The sequence below is a fragment of the Pan troglodytes genome, chromosome 2 (assembly GCF_028858775.2).
Source record: "Pan troglodytes isolate AG18354 chromosome 2, NHGRI_mPanTro3-v2.0_pri, whole genome shotgun sequence".
Classification (NCBI taxonomy): Eukaryota; Metazoa; Chordata; class Mammalia; order Primates; family Hominidae; genus Pan; species Pan troglodytes.
This window is the reverse complement of record NC_086015.1, coordinates 115250979-115278057: the sequence shown is the minus strand read 5'-3', so window position 1 is coordinate 115278057 and position 27079 is coordinate 115250979. Positions and strand designations below refer to the sequence as shown.

General features: G+C 37.4%; 1 protein-coding gene across 24 annotated transcripts in view; it reads right to left on the bottom strand.

Moving 5' to 3' along the window:
* The window catches only part of PHLDB2 (pleckstrin homology like domain family B member 2), a 241497-nt gene that overhangs the window by 32513 nt on the left and 181905 nt on the right, over positions 1–27079 (bottom strand). For 14 of the 24 annotated variants that reach the window (XM_054680879.2, XM_054680877.2, XM_054680878.2 and 11 more), the window contains 5 exons: positions 24629–24772; positions 23421–23558; positions 11381–11509; positions 4134–4289; positions 3119–3229 (listed from right to left, as the gene is read on the bottom strand). In XM_054680879.2, the coding sequence (XP_054536854.1) occupies positions 3119–3229; positions 4134–4289; positions 11381–11509; positions 23421–23558; positions 24629–24772 (678 nt within the window). The remainder of the gene's footprint in view (positions 1–3118; positions 3230–4133; positions 4290–11380; positions 11510–23420; positions 23559–24628; positions 24773–27079) is intronic. The other 10 variants (XM_063806969.1, XM_063806966.1, XM_063806971.1 and 7 more) reach the window with 2 other exon arrangements.

Below are 27079 nucleotides of genomic sequence, written 5' to 3'. Positions count from 1 at the left end.
TCTTGTCAACATTTGAGATTTTCACTTCTTAACTTTAGTCATTTTAGTTTATGAGGTGGAATTAAATTGTTGTTCTAATTCATATGGCCTTGATGACTAATGATGAGTATTTTCCCATGTAACTTTTCGGTTCTTCATATACGTTCTTTTGTAAAATCTTTATTCAAGACTTTTGCCTGTTTTTTAAAAAAATTTATTGATGTATTGCTATTATTATTGATGTGTACAGGTTCTTAATATGTTGTGGATGCAAGTCTTTTGTCATTTCTTTTAAAAATTTTTGCTTACTCAAGGCTATAAAAGTAAACTTTCACTCTTATATTTTGTTCTGGAAGCTTTATCATTTTAATTTTTATATTGAGGTCTCTGATATATCTTGAATGAATTTACATATATCATATGACGATATTGAGGTTTATTTTTTTTCCATGTTGACTCAGTTGATCCAGCATCATTTCTTTGAAAGACTTGTTTTGGTGCCTTCGTCAAAAATCAAAAGACAGTATATATGTATGGGTCCATTTTTGGACTTATAGTTCAGTTTCATTGATCTATTTAACATACATGTATTTGTATGGCAGTACCACCCTGCCTTAAATGGCTCCAGAGTAAACCTTGAAATAAGAGTACAAATACTCCAACTTTGTTCTCGTTCAAAGTTGTTTTGGCTGTTCTAGGCTCTTTGCATTTTCATATGCAGTTGATTATTGGTGGTAACTATGTTATATAATTTTGCCACGAACACTGAAATTAGTGAATACTGAACCACTGCCCCTAAAAAAATACAGGGTTGGGTTCCTGCAAGCCTCTAGTCACAATATTTTCATCAACTGATCAATACTGAACTTTGTTTCATGTGTGTTTCTGTTTGAAGACACTTAATATTATATATTATATACCATTATATATTAATATTAACATATTACACTATATATTATTATTTGTATATTAAGATATATATTGCTGATTCATTAACCTTGAACTGACAGTCAGCAACACTATAACAGCGTGAATGAAGTTCATCTAAGACACGTATTTTCTCCATAAGGCCCTTCACAGCCTTCTTGCATTTAGAAGCACTTCACTGCACTTAGTCACTATGCTTGGGAGGCATTTTATGCAGCAAATCACCAATAAAAAACAAAAACATAAAAACATGGCATTAAATAATCCACAAAAATAACACTCATTTACAGTATGAGAGAGAAAACAAGAAGGCGGGATGCTCCCTTGTTCAACCTCAGCTGGGAATGTGCATATTGGCCAACTCAAAATTTTCACCACTCCATGTATTTCTGTGAATGGCTGCAAAAGTGCCACAAGTATCAATTTAGAGGTTACAAATACATTTTAGCAAGTAGACATAATCACAAACATAGAATCCCTGAATAACGAAGATCAACTATAAATTTTAGCATCAACTTGTCAATTTCTAGAAAAAAGTCTGTTGGGATTTTGATTGGGATTAAAATGTATCTATAGATCAGCTTAGAAAAATAAAAATCTTAATACTTATAGACCACAATTTTTACAATCTAATTGTATCTTATATATTTTAATAGGAAAATATTATATCTGTGATTGTGCTTACCCATTTTATAAAATCTATCACTAGGAGTTTTTCTCTTTTTTTGGCTAAAATTTTAAATATTAAATACTACATATTACACTATCTAAGTTAACCTGTGACTTTGAATATTGTGTTCCAAAGGTAAAATAGTAGTGAGGATGCTAATGGAAACAGATTTCATCCCCAGAGCAAGGGATAGAGAGGGAAAATACAACTCCATTCAGAGACTTCGAGGTGGGAAAAAGAGGAAGATGGAAGTTGTCAGAAATATGTGCGGGCTGCTGGAGCACCCCAAATGGGCTTATAATTCTATGTGAAGGATCTATTTCCTCTCTCTTCTCCTTTTGTTTTGTTTTGTTTTGTTTTGTTTTGTTTTGTTTTTTTGAGACAGGGTCTCACTCTGTTGCTCAGGCTGGAGTGCAGTGGCATGATCTTGGCTTACTGAAACCTCTGCCTCCCAGATTCAAGTGATTCTCCTGCCTCAGCCTTCTGAGTAGCTGGGATCAACGTGTGTGCTACCATGCCCAGCTAATTTTTTGTATTTTTGGTAGATATAGAGTTTTTCCATGTTGGCCAGACTGGTCTTGAACTCCTGGCCTCAAGTGATCTGCCTGCTTCAACCTCCCAAAATGCTGGGATTGTAGGCATGAGCCATGGTGTCAGGCCTTCCCCTTTCCTCTTAACCTAAAATAGCTAAGAAGGGAATGAATACTCATTTATTTTAGGTGGGACTATGGTACAGCTTCATCCTTTAATACTTCCTTCTGGATTTGGTCTTTCTCTGCATGCCATTCTCATGGTCCCAAGTGTCATATTGCTAATGCAGTGGCATAAATGCAGGGTTCAGATCTGAGACTAGCCCCATTAACTTTAATGTTTGGTGTCTTATTGCTGAAATGATACCAGGGTCATGTCAGAGAGTTAGGCTACGGCTTGCTTTTCAATGTCTTTGGGCAAAGAAATCCCTTTACAGGTAGTCACTTTAGGTATTGGACCAGAAGAGGACATAGTCTCTTTGGTGAGGATGATCTTGCCACCCCTTGACCATACCATATGGAGTTTCTACCTACCCAATTAATTCAAACTAAATGCAATGTGACATTTGCTAGAAAGACCCATGAACAAATAACCAGAGTTCAAAACACCAGATCAGCTGGGCCAAAATATTTGACAGTAGTAAAAAGGACATTTTTCCTTAAGTCCACCCTAAATTGGTGTTAGAATGCATTTTAAACTATTTGATGAATGGTATGACTTTTTTAAAAAAGAGGAAAACAATCATTTAAAAATACAGACTTTCCATCGTTAAGATTTTTACAATGTGAAAAAAGCATGAAGAAAACATCCTTGCTTATTTTCTGAATGCTAGTTAATAGCTCAGAGTATCAGCTTATGAATGTGGAGGATTAAATAAAAAAGTATATAAAAATCTTCCTTAAATTGTATAGACATTCACTATTAAAAGGTGTTTACTTTAAAAGGGGCAATTTCCCTGAATTTGGAACCTCTATGTTTTACTGTAGCCAGTGCTGAAAAGGAAATACTTACTCTTTGCAACATCATTATTAAATTATTCTTTTCTTTCACAAAATGATCTTGTTCTCTCTGAGCCTGCTGAACAATGTGATTGGCTTGCTTTTTCAATGCAGAAATTTTTTCCTGGAGGAAAAGACATGATCATAGGAAGATGTACATTAGACACTCAAAGGTTTGCTAGTCTGTCCTAGAAAAGGGAGAAAAAAATTTTCACCACTGGAATAACAGTGACTACATTTTAGTTGATGGTGGGCAGTGATTATTACCAAGAGACTGTGAGGCATTTCTTTGACCTGTCAGCCTCAATACTTTCTTTACTGAAGGCTAATATAGATCAACTGATTAAAAACCTATCTTGAAGAACCCAGAAGTCAACAGGAAATCTAGTTTTAGGCTATCGATGAATTTTTTACAACATCTTGGGTACGCCTCATGAGAAAAAAACAATGGAATTTCTTATTTAAACTGAGAGTTTAAGAAAACACCTTCTCTTGTCTTTCCTTTCCTCAATTTTATTGGTTTAGTACAGAGCCCTGGGTGTGATTCTAAATTCTGGAACAAAGTTGAATTCTGGGCTGGACATCTAAGTGCTAGGGGTTGGGTGGAGTCAGTAGTAATCCACATGGCATTCTACTTCTAATGGTAATAAGCTATCAGCCAGTTTTGAGAACTATTGAGCAATGAAAACAGAGAAAAATCCAAAATAGACTTTGTTCATAGAATTATTCTGAACCCAGTTACTATGATTGCAAAAAGAAATAATTTAAAACCAATATCTGAATTCCTGATTTTCTATGCCTTGGTTTTCACATGAATGAAACAATTAGGTATTATTCATAAATGCATCTACAGCATTATGTAACAACTGTAGTATGTCTCAATTTGTCTAATTTGGAACACCATTTGCCACATACATGGCAAACTATGTAATCTGTCAAATGTGATATTCAGACAGACATATGTCATAGCTATGTTAAGCAGAAATATATTTTGATTTTTCACATTGAATGACACCTGGCAAAAGTACCTTTCTAGAAACGATGTTCCGTTGATATTCAGCAACTTCACGCAGGAGCTGTTGAGTCAAGTTCTCCTTTTCTTCATCTAGACGGCTCTCATGTTCAAGCTGCTGGAACTCCAGGTCTTCAAAGTGTTTGCTTTCAACATCCAACAGGTCAGCATCCTTTGGAGAAAAGTGAATGAAAACAGGACACACTGAGATAACTACCACCTTCTTACTGTGAAGAAACATTTATTAAAAGCAGTTGGTCCAAGATATCTTTCCAATTACAATATTGACCAGGGTTAGAACATAACACTATCTTTTGGAGTTAAATCCCAGAACGTGACTGTTAGAGGGAATCGAAAAGGATGTGGTGGGGTGGGCAGCATTTATTTCACCCTCAGTTTTAGACTTCTCTGTGGAGGTAAGAATTCTTGCGTTAAACCCACTGGGTGGCTTTAAAACGGAGAAGGAAGTACAAAAACAACTTAGTAAATAACCTAAACATAATCTGCAGTCCAAAGGTGTAACATAGTGTTACAAGAAAATTCTTCTTGGCCAGGCGTGGTGGGTGGCTCATACATGTAATCCCAGCACTTTGGGAGGCTGAGGCGGGGGGATCACCTGAGGTCAGGAGTTTGAGACCAGCCTGGCCAACATGGCGAAACCCCGTCTCTACTAAAAATACAAAAGTTAGCTGGGTGTGGTGGTGGGCACCTGTAGTCCCAGCTACTTGGGAGGCTGAGACAGGAGAATTGCTTGAGATGGAGGTTGCAGTGAGCCGAGATTGTGCCACTGCACTCCACCCTGGGCGACAAGGGTGAAACTCTGTCAAAAAATAAAAATAAAAATAAAAATAAAAAAAGAAAGAAAGGAAAGGAAAGGAAAGGAAGCTTTTCTTTTCTTCAATTTTTCATAGAAAACAAGACTAACGTGGAGATTAAAGAGTCAAAAGTTGGCACACGTACAGACCAGAGGTATCTAATAGGGATACATGTATCCCAGATGGTACACAACACAATCTGCTGGACTGTGCAGAAAAAAATTAGACCCCTTTCATACTCGTTTTTAATTGTTTATTTTCTTTTTCAGTTTCTCAACATATGTTTTCTAATGTATGCACAAGTAGCATAGTATGTATACATGATTTTAAATATATACATTCTTTGGGCATGCACACTATATTTATAATAATATGGATTATATATCATATATCTACAAAGGAAATGCATGCTCTAATAATTTTATTAAAGGGATAAGCAATCAAAAAACTTTTGGACATGGGCTCTAGGTGATGACAATGTGTTGGTGGAGGTTTAGCAATTGTAACAATTGTACTGCTCTGGTGGAGAATGTTGATAATGAGGGGAGCCTATGCATGTGCAGGGGCAGAAGGAATATGGCAAATGTCTGTAAGTTCTGCTGGGTTTTGCTGAAAATATAAAACTGCTCTAAAACATAAAGTCTTTTTTTTAAAAATTGAAAAGTGAGGTTTTAAAGCCAGGGTTCTATGAGCCCATTAAAAATATGTACACACCTTTTTACTGGAAAGTGTAAACAAAGCTTTTATGAGGCACAAAGGGTGACTCAAAAGGTTAAACACCACCACTCTCAGAATAATCTTGAGGACATTTAAGGAAGATCAGAAATCATGAAAATCAGATGGTCTAGAAAAAGCATTCTCTAACCTATGAGGTATTTGAAGACAGGAATATATTTATGCATCTGCATTCATGCAGATTGATGCATGTTGTATAGATTATTCTCTAATATACTTTTTGTTTAAACACCCTCTTATTTTTGGAGTCTTTAGCATTATTTATAAATCACGTATGTTTAGGAAATTTCTTTTTCTTTTCCTTTTTTTTTTAATTTTTTTTTTTTTTTTAGAAGACAGGGTCTTGCTTTGTCACTCAGGCTGGAGTGCTGTGGCACAACACAGCTTACTGCACCCTCGACCTCCCAGGCTCAAGCAATCTTCCTGCCTCAACCTCCCAAGTAGCTGGGACTACAGGTGCACACCACCATGCCTGGCTAATTTTTGTACTTTTTTGTAGAACGGGGTTTTGCCATATTGCCCAGGCTGGTCTCAAACTCAAGCAATCCACTCACCTCAGCCTCTACTCACATGGATCCACTCACCTGGGATTATAGGTGTAAGCCACCACACCCAGCCAGATTTTTTATAAATATAACTTATACATAATCTACATCCAAAAGGAAGAGGCAGCTGGGCTCTGTGGCTCACAGCTCTACATAGCTAACATAACCAAAGCATTTTTTGGTTGCTCTTCAATCAAATCATCAAAGAGAGTTGGATAAATAATTATATGCTAAGTTATTTCTATATCGATATTCAACCCCACCCCCACTCTGGTTTTTATATTAATGATAAAGCAAGCTTTTTGATAAAATGAAATGTATTTCTGTCTTCTGCAATGACTTTTACTCTAGGGATGATTCATAGAACAGCTATTAGCTACTGAGTAATTAGCAACAAGACTATCATGTCAACACAGACAATTCTCAAAGCTTAAGAACAGGAAAAACACAATTTGAAAAACATATTCAACATTTCTTAACACTTCTTTACATTTTATTTGGCTCCAAAAAAATATGTGCTCAATTTCAAGTGTTTGGTTGACATTTCAAGTTTATCAGACATTTCAAATTTATAACTTCTAAAAGAATTAATGAATTAAAAGAATTAAGGAATTAAGAAATAACTCAAGTGTTATGGCTTAAAACAATATCTTCTGTTTTGAAATAATACACTGGCTGACATAATAAGCACATACACTCAAGTTTATAAGGTCTTCCAATTAAGCTTGATTTGTGGCCAAAGATTACTGAGATTTAAAAAAAAGGAATAAGCCCTTTTTCTGGCTTATAAGTAATCTTCATTCAAAGTGGCCATATGACTCAGAATATATACACTTTGCTAGTCAGTTGCTTACTCCACATCTGGCTAATATGCAATATGTGTTATTTTAACCCTGCATGAAAGTCAAAGAATCATTCATTTATTTGTAGTAAATACTTAAACCACTGCATGAAAATAATGGCATACTAAGTAAGAAAGTTGAAAATTAGGCTAAGCTCAGCACTCAGACTCCACTGACGTAATCATCTGATCGAGTTATCTAAACCATCAAAATGTGTGTATATAAACTTACATCTTAAACAAAAAACTATTAGGGAGAGGAATAAAAACTTTTACAAGATTTTATGTATGAATAAGAAGTCTGGGAATGGAATTTGGGGGCAGGAATAGTTTAATTGAGCACAGAATAATATACACAGGAAGTTCAAAGTGAAGTATGTATGACTAATTGAATGAAAATTTTAACTATACTTCACTCACTAAAAGAGCATTACATATCTCTACTGGCTGGCAAGCTCAAAGGCCAGGCATGAAGGACCTAAAACAGCTGCACTAAAGGAAATTCTGTGCAATTTCTTTTTTCTTTCCAGTAACTTTTTAAATAATGTATATGGCAGAAGTTTACATGCAGTTCTTTATGTTTTCTTTGCCTGATGGAGGGACAGGAAGAAGAGAATAGATGTGGTATGACCAGGAGAAATTGCAGTAATAACAGCTCATGGCCAACTCCAGAAGCAAATTTAAATGGGGCTCAGGGTTTTGTTAACTTTTACACTTTAACTACATACTTTTGGAATATGGAAAAAGACAGTTGAAATAATCTAGTCCAACCTCCTTGAGGTGATTAATACTGTCAACCTGATTGGATTGAAGGATGCAAAGTATTCATCCTGGGTGTGTCTGGGAGGATCTTGCCAAAGATTAACATTTGAGTCGGTGGGCTGGGAAAGGCAGACCCACCCTTAATCTGGGCGAGCACCATCTAATCAGCTGCCAGAGTGGCTAGAATATAAAGCAGGCAGAAACAAAACAAAACAAGAAACAACGTGAAAAGACTAGACTGGCCTAGCCTCCCAGCCTACATCTTTCTCCTGTGCTGGATGCTTCCTGCCCTTGAACACTGGACTCCAGGTACTTCAGTTTTGAGACTTGGACTGGCTCTCCTTGCTCCTCAGCTTCCAGACAGCCTGTTGTGGGACCTTGTGATTTTGGGAGTTAATACTTAATGAACTCCCCTACATCTATCTATCTATCTATCTATCTATCTATCTATCTATCTATCTTATATATACATATATCATATTAGTTCTGTCCCTCTAGAGAACCCTGACTAATACACTCCTTATTTCATATATGAGGATATTGCAGCCCATAGAAGTTGAATGACTTGTCCAAGACTAATGGATAAACTAATTTTATAGCCAGTGACAGTAAAAAGGTCTTTTAATTGTAGATCACTGAATAAAATTTTTTTAAAACATCAAGATACTCCCTGACTCTACTAAAAATATGAAAAATGAGCCAGGCATGGTGGCAGGTGCCTGTAGTCCCAGCTGCTCAGGAGGCTGAGGCAGGAGAATGGCGTGAACCTGGGAGGTGGAGCTTGCAGTGAGCCGAGATCGCACTACTACACTCCAGCCTGGGCGACAGAGTAAGACTCTGTCTCAAAAAAAAAAAAAAAAAAAAAAAAAATCAAGATACCAAAATCAACCATTCATTTGAGTAAATATCAAAAGCACAAGAAGACAGTTACCTGGCTAGGATAGTTTTCTTGTGCTTTTGATTATTTACTCAAATAAAAGTTTGATTTTGGTCTTGATTAAAAAAATTTATCCAGTGATATCTACAATTAGTAGAACTTTTTTCTATCACTGGCTCTAAAATCATTTTATCCATTAGTCTTGGACAACCCATTCCAACTCTATGGGCCTAAATATCCTCATATATGAAATGAGAAGGTAGGATGAGATTATTTCTATTATCTTTTTCCACATGAGATGAGTTAAATGACTCATTTTCATTTAACATCAGTTTTCTTTTCTACACTATTAGTAACCCAGGGATTGCTGTGCCCATATCAACTACCAGATTGGTAAGGCCATGTTAACAACATACCAACCACAGGCCACAAAACCAATATCAGATGAAAATAATATTCAGACTCTAACATCATGATTTAAAGGTAGGAAGACCAGCCACAAGTCATTATGCTGCATGCACAAAATCATTCTACAATTTCAGCTGAAGTATTCAATATGCAGTTTAATAAAATAACTTTCTTCTTATTCTTTTATTTTTTACTTTGTGTGACTTACCACCTAATGAAGCTATTTATAATAAAATAAACTTTATTAAATCTAGTTTAAATGCCCAAGGGAAAGTTTTGTAGTGAAGTCATATTCTGAAGTGTTTGAAGTCTAAAGGGAGATAAGCTGTGATAACACAGAAAGGTCCTAAAGTGAACTTTAGGACTTACTTCTCATGAAGTAAGTGAACTTTTTACTGATTAAGCCAAGGCATTGGTGAAGAGTTATACTGGTCGTCATCCTTGAAAAACAGAATTAGTAGACCTCTTAATATCAGGTGAACTGCAGCCATCACAAGCCATTTATCTCTCCTAAGGAAAGAGGTTTTATAAGAATTTTACACTCTGGAGAGGAAAGGGAAGAAGTCTCTGCCTTCAATTAATGGAAAAGACTGTCTGCATCATTTCCTTTCCTCTTTTGTAGTCAGAATCTTTGGAACATATAACTGATATTATGAGTTATCCTACAGAATCTAGATTAAGCTAAACAGTATTTATGTTAATCATAATCCAAGTTGTGAATAGAGTCTATCAATTTTTATGTAAAGCAATGTTTATAAAGAATACAATAAATGGATAACCAGAGGAAGGGAAGGACAAAATATACAACTATGCTGCTGACTGTAAATAAGGAATTACAATGACTGTGTAAAATCTTTAGTGATAAGGAGAGTTAAAAAACAGTAAGCAAATATAAAAAAAATCAGTTTTCCCATCTCTTTTGTTAACTAGCATAAACACAAGCAAATTACAAACTGAAATTACAAATACTAGTTTTCTTCCAATCATTTTTATCATAAAATTTTCAGAGAATTGTGACTGAGAGGCAGGAAGTTTTATTTTCTTACAACAAATTCAGCTGCACACAATAAAAGGAGTAAAGGGAAGACATATGGTTAAAACTTTCTTTGCTCCAACATTGTAAGAAATAAATACTAAAACTATTATGCTGTAGTTTAAACAGCTGCACTGGATTCTCATTATTAAGATGCTCTCAACTTCTGCAATACATTGAAAAGCTTTAACTGTTATTTTTTCACCTAGTGACGTTCTCAGAGGTAGCAAATATTTTTGTATTAAAGGTCATCTTAAGAATGTTTAAGGATGTGCTATCTCGATAAATTTTTCAACCTCCCCATTCCCAAGAAGGTACAAACATAATAACATGGATGAAACTAGCTTGTTATACTCAGGTAGAATCATAAATTGTTACTCACTTAAGACAAATTACTATTACGTGACTCTTTCAGATATCCAAGACTGTTAACGACTGCTTCCCCAGAGGGAAGCAGTTTACTGGGGCTGCTGTTCAAAGGAAATGACCCAGTTGCCAAGAGGCTATGAAATATTAAGTGGCTGTGCCAGCGTTTGTGAAACTATCCACCTAGGAAGTCTTGCTTTCAGAAGATAACCAGTGTGGTTGTGTTAAACGCTGCCAACCTTAAGGATCAAAGAATAACTTGATAAAGCTTAACTAGAAAGTCTATGCTGCATTAAGTTCTTAGAAATTATGAAGCTCACATGAGATGTTGAGGGCATTTGTAATGCCCTGCATCTTGGGTCTTGGTGTTTAATTGTTGTGATTGGGCTAATCAGTTCAACGTCACTAACCAGCAGAAAGAAAAGGAAAAACAAAAGAACAGCTGCTGGTGGGGAGCAAATCAGAAAATAGGATAATCTGGGGACAAGAGTCTAAAATCAAGCTAAAGAACAAAACATTCAAGGGTAAATAGGATTCATGATGCAGCAGAGAATGCAGGGGAAGAGATCAGTTAATACAAATGCTATAATGTTGATGTTGGTTACACATCAGAAATAGCTTCTTTTGTCACAAAAAAAAATGACTCCAGCAATGGTTTTGCATTAGAAATTATGTGAAGGATTCTAACAAGGAATTTAAAAAACTGATTAGCATGGAATAATATATACTGTTAGCATGCATATTTCCATTTAAACGTATCTAATGACTAGAACTTATGCAAATTTATGCTATATGAAGTAGTAAGTCACAGGTAAGTGGCACTTAAGTGAAAAACAAAAACGAAAAGCAAAATAACTGGTGCATTCCTGTTTGCTACTGACCCTCTTCAGTTGTTGTTGTAACTGTTCCCTCATGGACTCAGGACAATTGTCCAGCTGGGTCTTCTGCTCGGAGTAAAGCTCCTGAAGCCTCTCTAGTTTTTCCCTTTCAGCATCAAGCTTTACCTTCTCCTGAAGTTCAGAAACCAGAAAATAGAATAGAAATTACCTTCACACCCCCAAGCAGGTGCTAGTGAACATTTCTCAAGGATAACACAAACAAACATACACAAACTCTGGACAATCTATGAATGTAGAAACATATCTTGTTAGTGGCTAGGATAAAAGGATATAAGTGGAAGTTAAGACAAAGGGACTGGGTTTCTGCATTCTCAAAGCACAGTCCACTTCATGGCAATGACTCCCACTTTCCTTCCCTCCCTCCTTCCTGCCACCATGTTACAGAAGCAGGGGAAGCAATGGTCATGTTGAGTGTTGGTCATTGGCCAACAATCAAAGAAATGCCAACCAAATTCATAAGCAAGCCTTGCTAAGAGTCACCTGTCAGAGAAACAGACAAAGGAAAGGGGGCATTTACCTCAAGGACTGTCATAGCCTAACTCACTCAAGGCCTTTGCATGGCAAAAAAAATTTATTGGTTTTGTTCTCAGGTTAGAGGAATTCTAGGTGTATTAATTGACATCCCCGTCATCTGAAACAGTTCTAGCTATCTGGAAAACTTCAGAACTTACAGAGTTAGAAAATCTTAATCCAGAGAGATTATTCAAGGACTGAGAGAGAGCTAGTAAAAATGCAAGACAGACAAAGCAGCGAGGGGAAGGCATAGGCAGCTCAGACACACCAAAAATGTGACGGGGACTGCGGAAATACAGACTTTCCCACAATGACTGACATAAAAATAAACTGAAACACGGACTGTGAAAAAAAGAAAAGAGTCAGAGAAGAAAGGAGAAGGAAGAGAATACTAAATACCTTCCAAGTCACACGTGCCAATGAGACCCTGGACATTCTCTAGGATTTAATAGGCAAATACTCTAATACAGTGATTACACGGCTTTACAATGCTACCTCTTAAATTAAGAAACAAAACTTCGGTTTTTTGGTGCCAGTCTTCCCAACTTGTGTTCTTTTTATGATGCTCTGAACAATTGAAACAAATTTTAGATGTGTCTTCTCCTTGTGTAACACCATCAGCCTAAATAAAAGCACTTTATGAAGCACTTTGACAATCTGACCTTCGGTAAGTGAAATGACCACCACCTTCCCTTCCTTATATTCCTTTTATATAAACTGGCAGGAACAAAACTAGCTTCTAAGCACATCACAGAAGGACTCTTTTTAAGGATTTTCCTCTGAAATAGTCCTATGAAATTATCCTTACTACATTTTATCAAAATGGCCATGATTTCCTACATAAACACATAGATTCCATATAAAAGATGTTATGGTTCAAATCTAAAACTACATGACATCAATACCAGTTCACTTGAGTCTCCATTTTTCACTTAAATTTAGAAATGTATATTTGGCTTTAGAAATGTAATTTTCTTAAAATAATTAAATTCAGAAATCATAAACCTGAGACCCCTACTTCACATACCAATCTAACATGGTTCTGTAACAACTTAAAAGTTTAACAGACAACAACGAAAATTTCTTCGATCTTCAACGGTAAGTTTGCTCACTGTACACACCAATTGTGCAAGAGTTGGAGAAAGCAATGGCATTATTAACAGAACAAAGGATGCCCACGTGTGCTAATCCATAGTTAAACTGAATATACTAGCACCGTTAGATTTAGTCTTTAGTTTCAGAATTTTTTTTTTCCTTAATAAAACCAGCCATACAGAATATCTGTTGTCCTCTGGCTAAGAAAAGGTGTTCTCTCCTATGTGTGTGCATCAAAGATTGCCCTATTTACACAGCAAAATAATTTTATCCCAAGAGTTCTATTTCTAGGCACTGCATCATCAGAGTTTGCAGCAACTCTACCTCCAAAAGGAAAGCTAAAAAGTAATTTAAAAAAGAAGAAGAAGACTACTCATTATAATTTAATAGCACATGTATAAAGCCCTAAAATTTAAAGTTATCTTTGACAGAAAACACTGATATGATATTTGATAATACAGAAAGCCACTGGCCTAAAACACAGGTCTCAAATCTGAAGAAATAACAAAAGTACTCCTGATGCTCTCAAATGTTTGTATTGTTAATAATAAACTCAAATCAACAACTAATAAAAAAAAATCTTTCATGCCTGTAATCCCAGCACTTTGGGAGGCCGAGGCAGGCGGATCATGGGTCAGAAGATCGAGACCATCCTGGCTAACACGGTGAAACCCCGTCTCTACTAAAAAAAAAAAAAATTAGCTGGGCACGGTGGCAGGTGTCTGTAGTCCCAGCTACTCGGGAGGCTGAGGTAGGAGAATGGCGTGAACCCAGGAGGCAGAGCTTGCAGTGAGCCGAGATCGTGTCACTGCACTCCAGCCTGGGTGACAGAGTGAGACTCTGCCTCAAAAAAAAAAAAAAAAAAAAAAAATCTTATATTTAAATAGTGCCTTACTTCCGAGGTGCTCAAAAGGTTTCGCAATTCATACAAGGGGGCATCTAGAAGAGTATGCAAGCAGGCACCATTGGAACTTTTTGCAGCTTCTCTGTTTATCAGTAATGCTGTGACCACTACCTGGGTCCCAGGGCAAAAGCTCAGTGGGGCCAAAGCTAGGGCAAAGGAAGTAAAGGGAAAGGATGAAAGAAGACCAGTGGCAGGTGGGCCTGGCTATAAATCACAGAGGATGGCAGAGGTGATATAACTCCTGTGAGTGCCAGAAGTAGACCAACTTTGAGCCAGAAAGAAATTAATATTCCTCTATTCTATTTATTGTCCAGGAAGTTGTTAAAGGAAAATTAGCTCTAGGCAAGCAGTTAATTAGAGCTGAAAGTTTCACCTTCTTCAGTGAATGTAAAATAGATGGCATTTGAGGGTTTAGGGATTCTTGCTTTTTAAATGTAAAATATTAAGATTGAGGTTTTTCTCTTCCACCATATTTAAATTGGTAAACTCACCTATTCTAACTGCAATAGGCACAATAATATTTTCCAAACACCAAATTGAGAGAGAATATAACTTTTTTAAAAAGATTCATAAATGTACTTTCAGGAAAAAAAATGAATTAAAAAAATTTTTAAAATAGTGTCTCACTCTGTCATCCAGGCTGGATTGCAGTGGTATGATCACAGTTCACTGCAGCCTTTAACTCCTAGGATCAGGTGATTCTCCCATCTTAGCCTCCCAAGTAGCTGGGACTACAGGTGCGCACAACCATACCAGATTAATTTTTTATTTTTTATTTGAAGAGATGGGGGCCTCATTATGTTTCCCAGGGTGGTCTTGAACTCATGGGCTCAAGAGATTTTCCCACTTCGGCCTCCTAAAGTGCTGGGATTATAGGCATGAGCCACTGCACCTAGCCTAAAATGCATTTTTAATAAATTTATCACTTTTTTATTGAAAAAATTAAGATTAGAAGGCATTGGAACACTCCAGGAAAATCCAGATGTACAAGAGGGCATTTATAAAACCACAAACAGAATGGGACTTTCCTAGAGACAGCACTGTTCTCACTTTGACTTGTCTTCTCTTGATGTACGAGCAAAATCCAGTTGGGTCACAAATTCATGCCAGTTTTGACCTATTTTGTATATTTAAAACTGACATTTCTAGAGTTCCACATTCATATATAGACAAAGGTAAATTACCCATGGGTAAATTAAGGTAGAAATCAGTTTATAAAATTGGGCCTATATTTGCTTCCATAGTGAGTTGTTTGTTCATTTGCCCAATAACAATTGAAAGAAAACTAGAGGAGAGGAAAGAAAAGAGAGCAATTGATCCTGTCCTCATGTAGCACAGTCCAGTTAACCCATTAGAACAATGTGGAAGAGCTTTTAAATATACTATGTCCCAGGCCCCAATTTGGTTACAAATCCAGGGATAGAAGACTTAGTAACAAGCATTTTAAAATCTCTCCAGGTTTTCTGATATGCAGCCAGGTTGAGACCCATTGACTTAGCCACCCAGGGTTATGAGAGAGGCAAAAGCAATTAACTACAATTTGATTTTTCTAATGAATATACAGAACATTAATACAGGATCCACCAAAAACTATTCTTAAAATATTTGGTCCTAATGCCTTTACTTCACAGTATAAAAGTCCTCTCTTACAAATAATATCCCAATTGTAAATTTTTTACATTTAAATTAAATGTCTCAAGTAAGCCAAACAAAAACTGTGACAGATTCCAGTATGCAATATTCATACAGACAGGGATGATACATTTCAAATTCAGAGGTGAATTATTTATCGTCTAACCATACAAATGATCAGGATTGTTAAAAGTTTACACTAAAGAATTTGAACTTGCACACGAGTTGCCAATAATCTTGAATGATCTTAAAAACGCAAGGCTTGTCAAAAGACTACTTATTCTGCTAGATCTCATGGTTAAAAGACAATAACATAAATTGTCTCTCTTCTAAGTTGTATTACTGAAGGAATAAGCAAATTTAATTTGCTAACTCTCTGGAGTTTCAATACTACACAGAATATTCTAGGACACCAATTAAAAAATCATTTTGCCATATTTAAGTGTGCAATACTTGATAAACAGATGGTTCAAGGTTACGAATTTATTAACCTGTAGGGCTGCCAGATAAAACAGAAGACATTCAGCTAAACTGAATTTCAGATGAACAACAAATGACTTTAATGTTAAGTATGTCCCAATTATTGCATGGGACATAATTACAATACAAAATGATTCTGTTTGTCTGAAATGCAAATGTACCTGAGGTTCTTGTATTTCTGTTTGCTAGTTCTGACAACCCTGTTAGCATGATAAAGATTTTCCTAAAAATTAAAATCCACTTTTGTAATTTCCAAACTGTTCAGCACAGAACCCAGCACTCTAGGCACGCGGGCCACATTTCATTAGATATGCGGTCAGGTTTGGAATTGACGCAGTGATATGTTAAAATTTATAGTCTCTAAGTCTTCATTTATTTATTTGTTTATTTATTTATTTATTTGACAGAGATGAGGTCTCACTGTGTTACCTACACTGGTCTTGAACTCCTGAGCTCAAGTGATCCTCTTGCCTCAGCCTCTCAAAGTGCTGGGATTACAGGTGTGAGTCTCCACGCCTGGTCAGTCGTCATTTTTAAGGGAGGTCCATTCAAAGTCCTATCTATATATCCTAAAAATCCCTTTCCTTCCTGTTCCTAAACCCTGTGGCTTTGTTTGGGAGGCAGGCATCCTTATAGGTTCATAGATTAGGCAACTATTTTAGGCCCATAATCATTTATGTGAAATTCGTTTTTCTTTTAACAGCTTTGTTGAAGTAGAATTCATAGGCAAAAACATGGCCCATGTTTAAGCATTCCTTTTGATGAGTCTGGACATATGCATACGTCCATGATACTATATAAGTCAGGAAGTATTTTGGGTATCGGAATATTCTGAATTTCATAGAGGTAACACAGATTATATAGCGTATATTATATGACATTTCCAGTGAGATTTGGAGCAGTACCCTCTAATAAAACATGTTACTATTTCTGTAGCTACATTTATGAATATTCAACCTTACAAAATTACTTTTTTTCCCCATGAAACTTTTCAGATTTTGGAACTGCAGAGGAAAGATTATAGACCTGTGTCAACAAATAATGATTGTTGAGTAACCAACCATTCTCTGCCTCTGAAGAGGAACATCCTATAATTCTTTCTTTCTTAGATTTTTTTCCTTTGGCTTTGACATTTTAATTACACAATTGATGAATGTTTAGCGTAGAAAAAAAAAACTAGAAAGTCAGAAACTCAGGACTTATGTAATCAAACAACTACGAGAAAAAAATAGCCTCAATCTGGAATCCTATTGATTTAATCCCCAAATCCCATTATACAGTTCCACTTCCTCTGACCAGGGAGCCAACTTTGAAATGTAAGAAAGAGGCACGGGAAGGGCTGGGTCCCTGCTGCACACTGACTGTGACTTGGCACCTGTTCTGCACTCAAGAGGTATTAACACTTCGCTGAAGAATTCTGGGCTAGGCTCACTGTCTTTCTCTGGCTCCAAAGGAAGGATGGGGAGGAAGTAACAGGTACTTTGGCCAGAAAATCGTGGGAAAAAAGATTTAACCATTTAACATGCAATGATATATGCTTACTGTAGAAACATTAGGAAGTCAAAGAATTTAAGATTTCATTCAGGAACATGTTGTATGGCACAGAATGATTTAAGCTTCAGTTCAAAACTTTACGTGTGTTTCATGTGTTTAAGCGTGCAGGCTAGGATGGCTACAAAATATAACAATGCATCTGTGTGAAGACACACAATATTTGTCCTTAAACAAAAGGATAGTTTGAGATATATGTTTATCGTCTGGGTCATGGGAAGACCCCTCAGCACGTCTACTGAATCAGAAGATTTTCTTAACCATTTTATTTAATTTTGGTACAACTGACTTGATTTTTGTGCGCTAAAAAGAAGCACAGATAAAACAGATAATCCAGAAATAGAAGAAATTGAAAAATATTTTTAGTTTCAAATTTTTAATATAGCTAGAAATAAACAGAGACAGAAAACCTACGCAAACAGATGCACACATCCGTATCTTCTTAGCCATTGCCTGAGATCAGGCTCTGCCTTGGAACGGGGATGGGGAGTAGAAGGGAAGGAAGCCAGTTCCACAGTCAGGCCTTTGCCCAAGCTGGGCTTCATGGTGCTAGCGGTTTCCCTACTCTGTCACCAGGCCCATTAAATGAAAGCAGTTTGCTAGACCAGAGGTCCCAATCTTCTTTCACTTGCTATAAGAAAATGTGATGGTCTCTTTGCTTACTGCTTCACCAAGTAAATATACCCTCCAGATTTATGTCTGAGTTAGATCCTTGTTTAAGCTTTATGAATGTTCACAGTGGCTCCATCTGTGATGTGGCTACTATCCGAGAACACAACCGGCAGGTGGCATGTATCTCAAGGTCAGATGGAAACAGGGTTATTGATGTTCGTAACAGTGGTACCCCTAAGGGTAATAAAAGGCCAGTGCAGGAAACTGCTGCAAAAATGTTCAATAAATACACAGTGGAACAAACTGACTATATTTTAAGTTTTCTATAGAAGTATGCCTATGGTTTATATTTTATATGGTAACATATAATAAATACTAATCATGATAACTTACACTAAATGTGCAAAATAAAATGCATTCCTAAATCAGCTAAAAGAAGTAATACTAAAGACCAATCTTCAGAGCCAAAAAAATAACATCAGTAATTTCATATCAAGATTTGAATGCTGATGTCTGGGCTTGGTGGCTCACACCTGTAATCCCAGCACTTTGGGAGGCCAAGGCGGGCAGATCACCTGAGGTCAGGCATTCGAGACCAGCCTGGACAACATGACGAAACTCCGTCTCTACTAAAAATGTAAAAATTAGCTGAGTGTCATGGTGGGAGCCTTTAATCCCAACTACTCGGGAGGCTGAGGCAGGAGAATCACTTGAACCTGGGAAGAGGAGGTTGCACTGAGCCAATGTTAAGCCACTGCACTCCAGCCTGGGCAACAGAGAGAGACTCTGTCCCAAAAAAATAAAAAACAAAAGATTTGAATGGGGAGGCATTCTGAGGTATTATTAAACCCTTTTCCTATGGCTCCGGCCTGGTCTCCAAAATTCTAGAGCCAGGCTTACAGGATGTACTATTAACATCTGAATCGGAGCTTGCCCAACATAGATATCTTTTCAGGTTTTGCTTTTCTCATTCCATGGTTTATATCTGACCACAGCAACAGGTGTATGGAAAAGGAAACACGATCCCTAAGGGGAAAGGCCACTTCCTCCTTCTGTCTTACGCTTTGGCATGATGGGCCGTGTGACTACAGGCCTCCTGGCATGTGCACACGGGCAGCCCAGCCCAGCTGTCCTGAAACTTGGCTGCACGTAGCTCTTTGGCAGGTGTTTGGCTCAGTGTTTTGCTAAGGCCCAGCCTGGACCAGCCACTAGCAGGAAAATCCAACAACAATATTCATAAGCACACTGGGCAGTATCCTGGCACATGCTACGGGCTGGATAAACAGTGGATCACAGTGCCCTAGTGCCCTCCTCTATTTCACAGGCTAGAGTGGGATATAAATGTCTAGTAGGCTCAAAACAAACAAAAATTATAAAATGTTTATCTGTAAAAAGAACAACAGGGAAAATCTAACCTGAACTGGAAAGGTCTAGGAGGGCTTTTCTGAAAAACTAACACTGATCTTGAGCCCTGAAAGACAGAACCAATGAGGCATGGAATATGAGGAAGGGAATTCCAGGTAGGGGAAAACAGTATCTGCAAAGGACTGGGGTTGGGGGAGGATGAATCTTTTAACAAATAGAAAGATAGAAAGGAAGGTGACTCTGAGAGTGCTGTGAAGAATGGGAGGGTGGTGACAGAAAGGCTGCTGACAGAAAGGCTGGTGACAGATCACACTAAGGAATTTGGATGCATAGTCAAGTACAATGTGATACAAACCACAGTAATACGGTCTAATTTCTTCTTTTTAATCACTTTGGCTGCTGTGAAGAGAATGGATTGAAGGAAAGCAAGTGGAAGTAGAATAAATAAGAGATTTTCATAATAGAGAAGAGAATGCTGTTAGTGGAGATGCAGAGATGTTGAAGCAATCAAGAAATAAGCTGGTAATCAACTGAATGTAGGGATGATAAGGAAAGATGTGTCAAGATCAATTCCCAGGTTTCTGTTGAACATATAGGTGAATAGAGATGCAATTTCCTGGTTGGAAAAACTGCAGGATGGAGGGTGGAGGGTGGAAGGCAAGGGAAAAGATAAGATCAAGAGTTCAGTTATGGGTGTGTTCAATTGGAAATACCCATGAAATATCCAAGTGGGGATGTCAGGTAGGCACAGGATATGAGTCAGAATTCCAAGAAGGGTTATGAACTAGAGAAATCCCGATGATAGTCACCAGCATATACAAGTTATTTGAAGCCATAGCTATAGAAGGACATGAGGGTACAAGAGAACTGAGTTCAGATGAGAGATAAAGAGTGAGAAAGAGGTAAGAGAAATAGATGGAAAACCAGAAGATTGTGGTACACAGAGGCAAACAAAAGGGAGACAGTGAAGAAGCACCAAGAAAAGAGCTGTCCCCTGTACTGAATGCTGCTCAGGAGTCTGATCATGAGGGGACTGAAAAGCACCCAGCAGGCTGGGCACCACTGAGGTCTTTAGTAGTCTTAACAGCAGAGAATCTGATGGAGGAGTAGAGGTCTAAGCCAACTGGAGTGGGAAGAATGTTTAATTGGAAAATGAAGAAAAGGAGACACAGTATACCCAGAAAATTGTTTAAGAAGTTTAGCTATGATGAAGAGAAGAGAGATAAGGTAGTAGCTTATTGTTAATCAATAAAGTAGTAATTTATTTTTAAAATAATAATATTGGCATGCTGACAGTAAAGAGAGAGAAACTGCCCCCAGGGGGTGAGGGTGCAGAAAGACTGAAGACCTCAAGAAGGTGGGATAGGATGACACCCAGAGCACATCCAAAGGGACTGGTCTTTGATGGAAGGAGGGAACCCCGCCTTCATTGTGAGAAGATGGGATGCTTCTAATTTCTCTGTGGTAAGATGATCTCTGAGCCAGAGGGATGAAAGTGGGCCAGGAGTATGAACAGAGTGTATGAAATAGCTGTGTCATTAAATGGTGGAATAAATTTATTTGAGAAACATAATAATGTTTTTGCCAAGCTGTGTTGAGTCTCTATTTGAGTTTAGTTGTCAAGAATACGTAGTAACATCATCTAGACCAGTCTTTGTTTCCACTTCCCACATCCTCTTCTGGAGTTCCTCACCCCAAGTCAGTTTCTGCCATTTTTCACATGGTGTAATGACAGACAATAATCCTACCTTCTAAGACCAACTAATTCCCTCATAGCTGTATGAGCTGGTCCTATGCGTCAAGCCCCTGTAGTCCCCTCTCCAGTGCATAGCCTCTGTCAAGCCATCAAAACAATATTAGGAAGGATGGAGGTAGCTTCCTTGCTTGTTTCTGCCCGTGTTCCTAGAATTCCACCTGAGAATTCCACCTTGAAAACATAAGATAACCTTCCCTGGGAAGTGAGATTTAACATTGGCTCAACTTGCTTCACTTTTGTGTAGAATCTGATATTAATGAGAAATACACAAATAGAATTTGCAGGCCATGCCATATGTGAGATACACAAAATAAATAACTACATGGATTAGGATGGCAGGAGGGTTCACAGGGAACATGATACCCAATTCCTATGTTGCACGAGTTTTCCAATACGACATAAATAGCAATAAAACTACTCTACTATTACTTAATTTAATTAATATTTACTTGATAATAAAATATTAACACAAGACATCTGATGCCTCCAATGAAGGCTTCTTGCAGAATCTTTGAAAAGCATAGCCATTAACTGAATCCTTCAGTACTGCAGACTTAGACAGTCAACTCTTTGACTTCATTTTGGCCTTTTAAGAAAAATACACCCACTACCCAAATACTACTTAAAAGTTTGGGCTGGGCGCGGCGGCTCACGCCTGTAATCCCAGCACTTTGGGAGGCTGAGGTGGGCGGATCACGAGGTCAGGAGATCGAGACCATCCTGGCTAACATGGTGAAACTCCGTCTCTACTGAAAATACAAAAAATTAGCCGGGGGTGGTGGCGGGTGCCTGTAGTCCCAGCTACTTGGGAGGCTGAGGCAGGAGAATGGCTGAACCTGCGAGGCAGAGCTAGCAGTGAGCCGAGATTGCGCCACTGCACTCCAGCCTGGGCGACAGAGTGAGACTCCGTTTCAGAAAAAAAAAAAAAAAGTCTGGGGGCAGAATGAACGTACATAAAATTTAATATGAAAAGCCTGTGCAGTTTAATTCTGACATGCTGGTAACCAAGAAATTGATGTGTAGCATTTAATTTGACTTTATTTCTGACTACCATTTTGAGCTCATTCTCTGGCACCAAGATCAAATGCCCTTATTTATAGGTCTTAAACAAATAAGAGCCTAAAAGGAAGTCACGTTCAGCAGAAATTCTTTCTACATATTACCACTAGAACTTACTCAAACTAAAAATTTTTTCTTTTTCTCAGCTTAGTGGAGAACATGTTGAGTAAGGAAGAATGTGTTAAAGCTTATTTGCTTTTTCTTTCTCAAATTGGAATTTTATTTTCAGTTTTATTGGAATTTTATTTTTAGTTCTGCTCTAACTAACTCAGAATGGGAGAGGAGAGTAATGTATATTTCCCAGAGGAAAAAAACACATAAACAGACAAACCCAACTACCATCCTGAATTCTAAAATTTGCAAGTGATTTTTCATACTTTCCCTAATAGATATCAGCCACCATTCAGGTTGTGATCCAAAATGTATACACAGAACCTTTTCCAAGATAAGTGTCAACTGTGTTTCACAGATAGCTTTCTCTTGGCAGTGTGTGAGGACTACCCCAAGAAGAAAATTTTAGAAACTCCAATACATTTGTCAAAAAGCAGTGCACTTGCACTGAAAACAATAGCAAGGCAAAGCAGGTGAGATGAGTGGTTCTCATTCATCTGTTTAATAAACAGAAAAATGAAAAGAAATAAAAGAAATGAGGCAACCCTATTTGAATTTGCTTAAGCCATCCCTACAGGGCAGCAGTGGTAAAGAACTTCAGTATACTAAAAAAATTACTTAAAAAACACAATGGAATCAGAAAAGCAGAAAGGCCAATGAAAAAAAGCAAACAAACAACTCACTCATCTCAAGTAGGATAAAGCTGCCAGGAATATCGGCTCACAAATTATATGAACTCTGCTCTCTCAGCATCAGCTGCCCAGTACCTGGCAGTTCTTGGTTTCTGACAATGTATGATCTTAGGATTTTTCTCTAGTGCCACTGCCTCCAGGAACATGACACACAAATCCAAAACCACAGTAATCCACTCAACATTTAAATTCAATCAATTGGGACTACCACTTTGCCCATAAAAACTGCATTGAAATATAATTTTCTTTTACCTTGGTCTTTTCACCAACAATGTTCTTTTCCAGTTCAGCTATTTTCCGGTTTAGATGATCCAAAATCTCCTTCTCCTTCATAAGTTCAGTTGTTTCAGATTTCTGTTCTCCATCCAAAAGAGCACATTCCATATCCAACTAAGGACACAAACCAAAGCTCAGAAGTGTTTCACCTTTGGGGATGTTCTCAACTGACCACCCTAGAGATACATTTGCAACAGCTACAAATTTCCCAAAGTAATACTGTAGCAGCCAGATCTGGTGCCTGAGAACACTCCAGAGAGCCCATGTGAAAGCAAGATTCCCATATAAGCAAGCTAGAGATCCTAGAATATATTCCTAAAAAAACTAGCTATCTTATCACTTAACTTTTCTACTATAACCCCTCTTCTGCTCACTTCTCAAGGATATTTTGCCTATTTGCTTCAGCTCAAGATCAAGCACAAACCACCATGGGAGCAGCCACGTCTTTCTTTCTTTGTCCCTAGAGCATGGGAAGAGAAAGTTACCCGAGCCCAGCATGTGAGCTCTGCATTCCTCACAATGCCAGCAGGAGGGGCTTCCAGTGTCTCTACGCAAGACAACAGGTGAGCAGTCCCCTAACCACTTAAGGGCCTATTGGTATCATCCGTAAGGACAGACACACAGATCTTCCCTAGGCAGAATTACGTGCCCCTTCTCATGCCATGGGGGTAACATAAAAATGCCACTGTCTTCTATTGTGGTTATGCAATATGTGTTCTCTCTGCTTCCCCCTGGTTTCCAAACCTCTAGAAACCTGGATCGATTTTTGATCCGTGTGTGAATTTCATCATGGTGCCAATGTGATATCCAACTCATAGTAAAGCATGTTCAGAAAACATTTGCTGGATTTGACCTTGAAATCTAAATACAGAGCACCTCAGCTGATAGATCCTCTGTTAGGTCAGGTCAGAAAGCACGTACTAGTTTAAACAAAGTTGGTTGGAGATTCATAAAGTACATTAAAGAGGGCTTAATATGTTTATCTCATCTGGTTGGAAAAAAAAAAGAAAGAAAAAAGGAATGTAGAAAAAGGGTATTTTCACTCTACACAGGGAACCCACTGAATAAATGTTTGCTTGTGTTGACGTCTATGTATCTGGCCTCCAAAGCCTATGCCTGAATAAGTAGCAATATTTTTAAGCTAAAGGAAAGAAAGAAAAAAGGGAAGAGGGTAAAAAGTTTACCTCTCTGAAAGACTCATCCATCTGATCATTTATGTCTTTGATTTTTTGCTTAAGTTCCTCGAGGTTGTTCAGAATGACTATCCGGGTTTCTTCCATTGCAGCCAACTCCTGAGATCTCTGTTCTTCACTTATACCCTCTGGGGTCTGCGATTAATCAATACAGAAATGGATTATTCACACCTCAGTTCTAGAATTTCCCAACTTGACTTGTAAACCATCCACAGGTCTAGGGTTTCACAGTCTCCATGCCCATGTAGATTTTAAAAGCATCCCTGCAATTGCACGCTTGGAGCTCTGATGTGTTTTTCCCACATGATGCCATCCTTGGCAGTTAGGCTCTCAGGAGAGTTGAGACAAACCAACTTCAGTTCACCAATTCATATCCTTTTGAAGCTAAAAGAACTAAGAGATTACACAGATAAGAAAGGTGTGGTATGTAGAGACTGAGATGACTTCTCCAAGGTTATAGAGAAAGTTCAGCATAACAGAGAACTAGAACTGACAGAAGACTTGTGGCATCTTCCTCGGGATCTCTTGGGCATGATGCTATGGTTATTATAAGCACAATATTCTCTCCCATCTTCCAGGTGAGGACATCTCCTGCAAAAGCATCTTGAATCTCTAGGCATACTGTTGGGTCTTGCTGCTAGGGTTACCTGCAAATGAGCATTCATGCTTATGTATTTCCTTCTCAACACAAGTTAGAAAAGCAAGGGCACATCACTTTGGGGAGCCATAAAATGATTTAAAACTACACACTCAGTATTAAATTAATTGATGCTTCACTTTTGTGTTAGTGCACTATTTCCTCTCTTTGTCCTATAGACCTTCTTGCTATATAGCATCTAAGACACTCCCTAAAACAGGACACTGGCCACCATTCATAAAATTATTTCATGGAAAAACTGGTTCATCGGCAAGAAATAAGAAAGTCAAGAAACAAGTGAGAGAGTGCATAGTTACACTCCTGAATGGAGCTATGACAGATGGCCAGGGAAGAAGGCAATATTGTAGATCACACACACAGTCAAAATGTGACTGTTTATTCTTCAAGAAGAGAATGGAGTGAATTACAAATAGCTTCTTCTTTCTAGAATTTCTGGTTAGTTATCTTGGATATCACCTGGTAGAGACCAATCTTTCTATATATACTATATGACAGTATGAATGTATTATTTATTTAAATTATCCCTTTTTGAAAAAGAAGTAATTTTTTTGGATCAGCAAGTCAATAATTATACAGTTTCACAAATGAAAATTGAAAACAGCAGCCCAGTTGAGTAAATTATTGAATATTTGTCACTAATTATTAAAAAAAAATCTTCAAATTAACCCCCCAAAAAACACATTAAGTTGAGTATATTTTACTAGGTTCACTAAATTTATTTGACAATCCTGATAATACACTTAAGAAGCCATCCATCATGTCATATTCTGTATGCTTTATTCATATTTATATTCTTTATTCTTTATTCTACTTTGTAGCTTTCTAAAGTGATTCAACGATTCAGCATTTAGTACCTCAGGTTTGTTAGGACAAAGGTAAGCAGCTCTTCCAAGCTTTGACATTTAGCTCTTTAATTGTCATCTTACATGAAATATCTTATCAACTAATAAAACAACTGTTGACCTTTTTATCACAGACAATAAAGCTCATTGTCCTAATACTAAGGTGCCTGTTTTAAGCTATGAGGAATGCCTGTAACAGTGAAATGGCATTCCAGAATCACTGTGAGTAATCCTAGCAGGAAAGCCTCACCAAGGGCGGTATCCTGTTGGGTCAAGATTACATATTAGGTTTCTACTTCCAAAATGGCTTAAAAATATCTCTTTCACAGGTGGAAGCAAGGCATTAAGAAAAATACAAAACAACAGAACAATCTGCAAAACTCTAAACTTTATAAGCAAGTAGGGGGTAAAGATGGTTAATAGTGGGAATCATCTGCATAATTCAAAGTTTTTAGAAAGTTTATCACAATAGATATATTTAATAATAAACAACTTAAGAGTCTGTTTATAGCAATAAATGCCATCTAGGAAATGTTTGTAGGTTTTTTCTAAGTTATTTATAAGAAGCAAAATCTCCAGGAAGCATTCTAAAACCGAACGCTTTATGATAGAATGGGGTGAGGACAATGTAATCTCATTTATTAACCAAATAAAGAAAACGAATAGAAAGCTAAGGTGTGGTAGCCACTGAGTAGCTTTAAGTTTTACAGTGACAGAGAACATTGTAATTTTAAACATATGCCCTTCATTTTAATTTCTCTGGGAATTTTTTTTTCCAGTAATGGACAGGAATCTACTAACAGTGACATGTTTTAATAAGCACATTACGTGTGTATATGCATCCTCTAATATGTTATCTTTGGGGAAACTTGATCCACACAGGAAAGGGGAGAGATGATAGGGGAAAAGACACTTTCTGCTTGCCCCTTTTTCACAGATTTC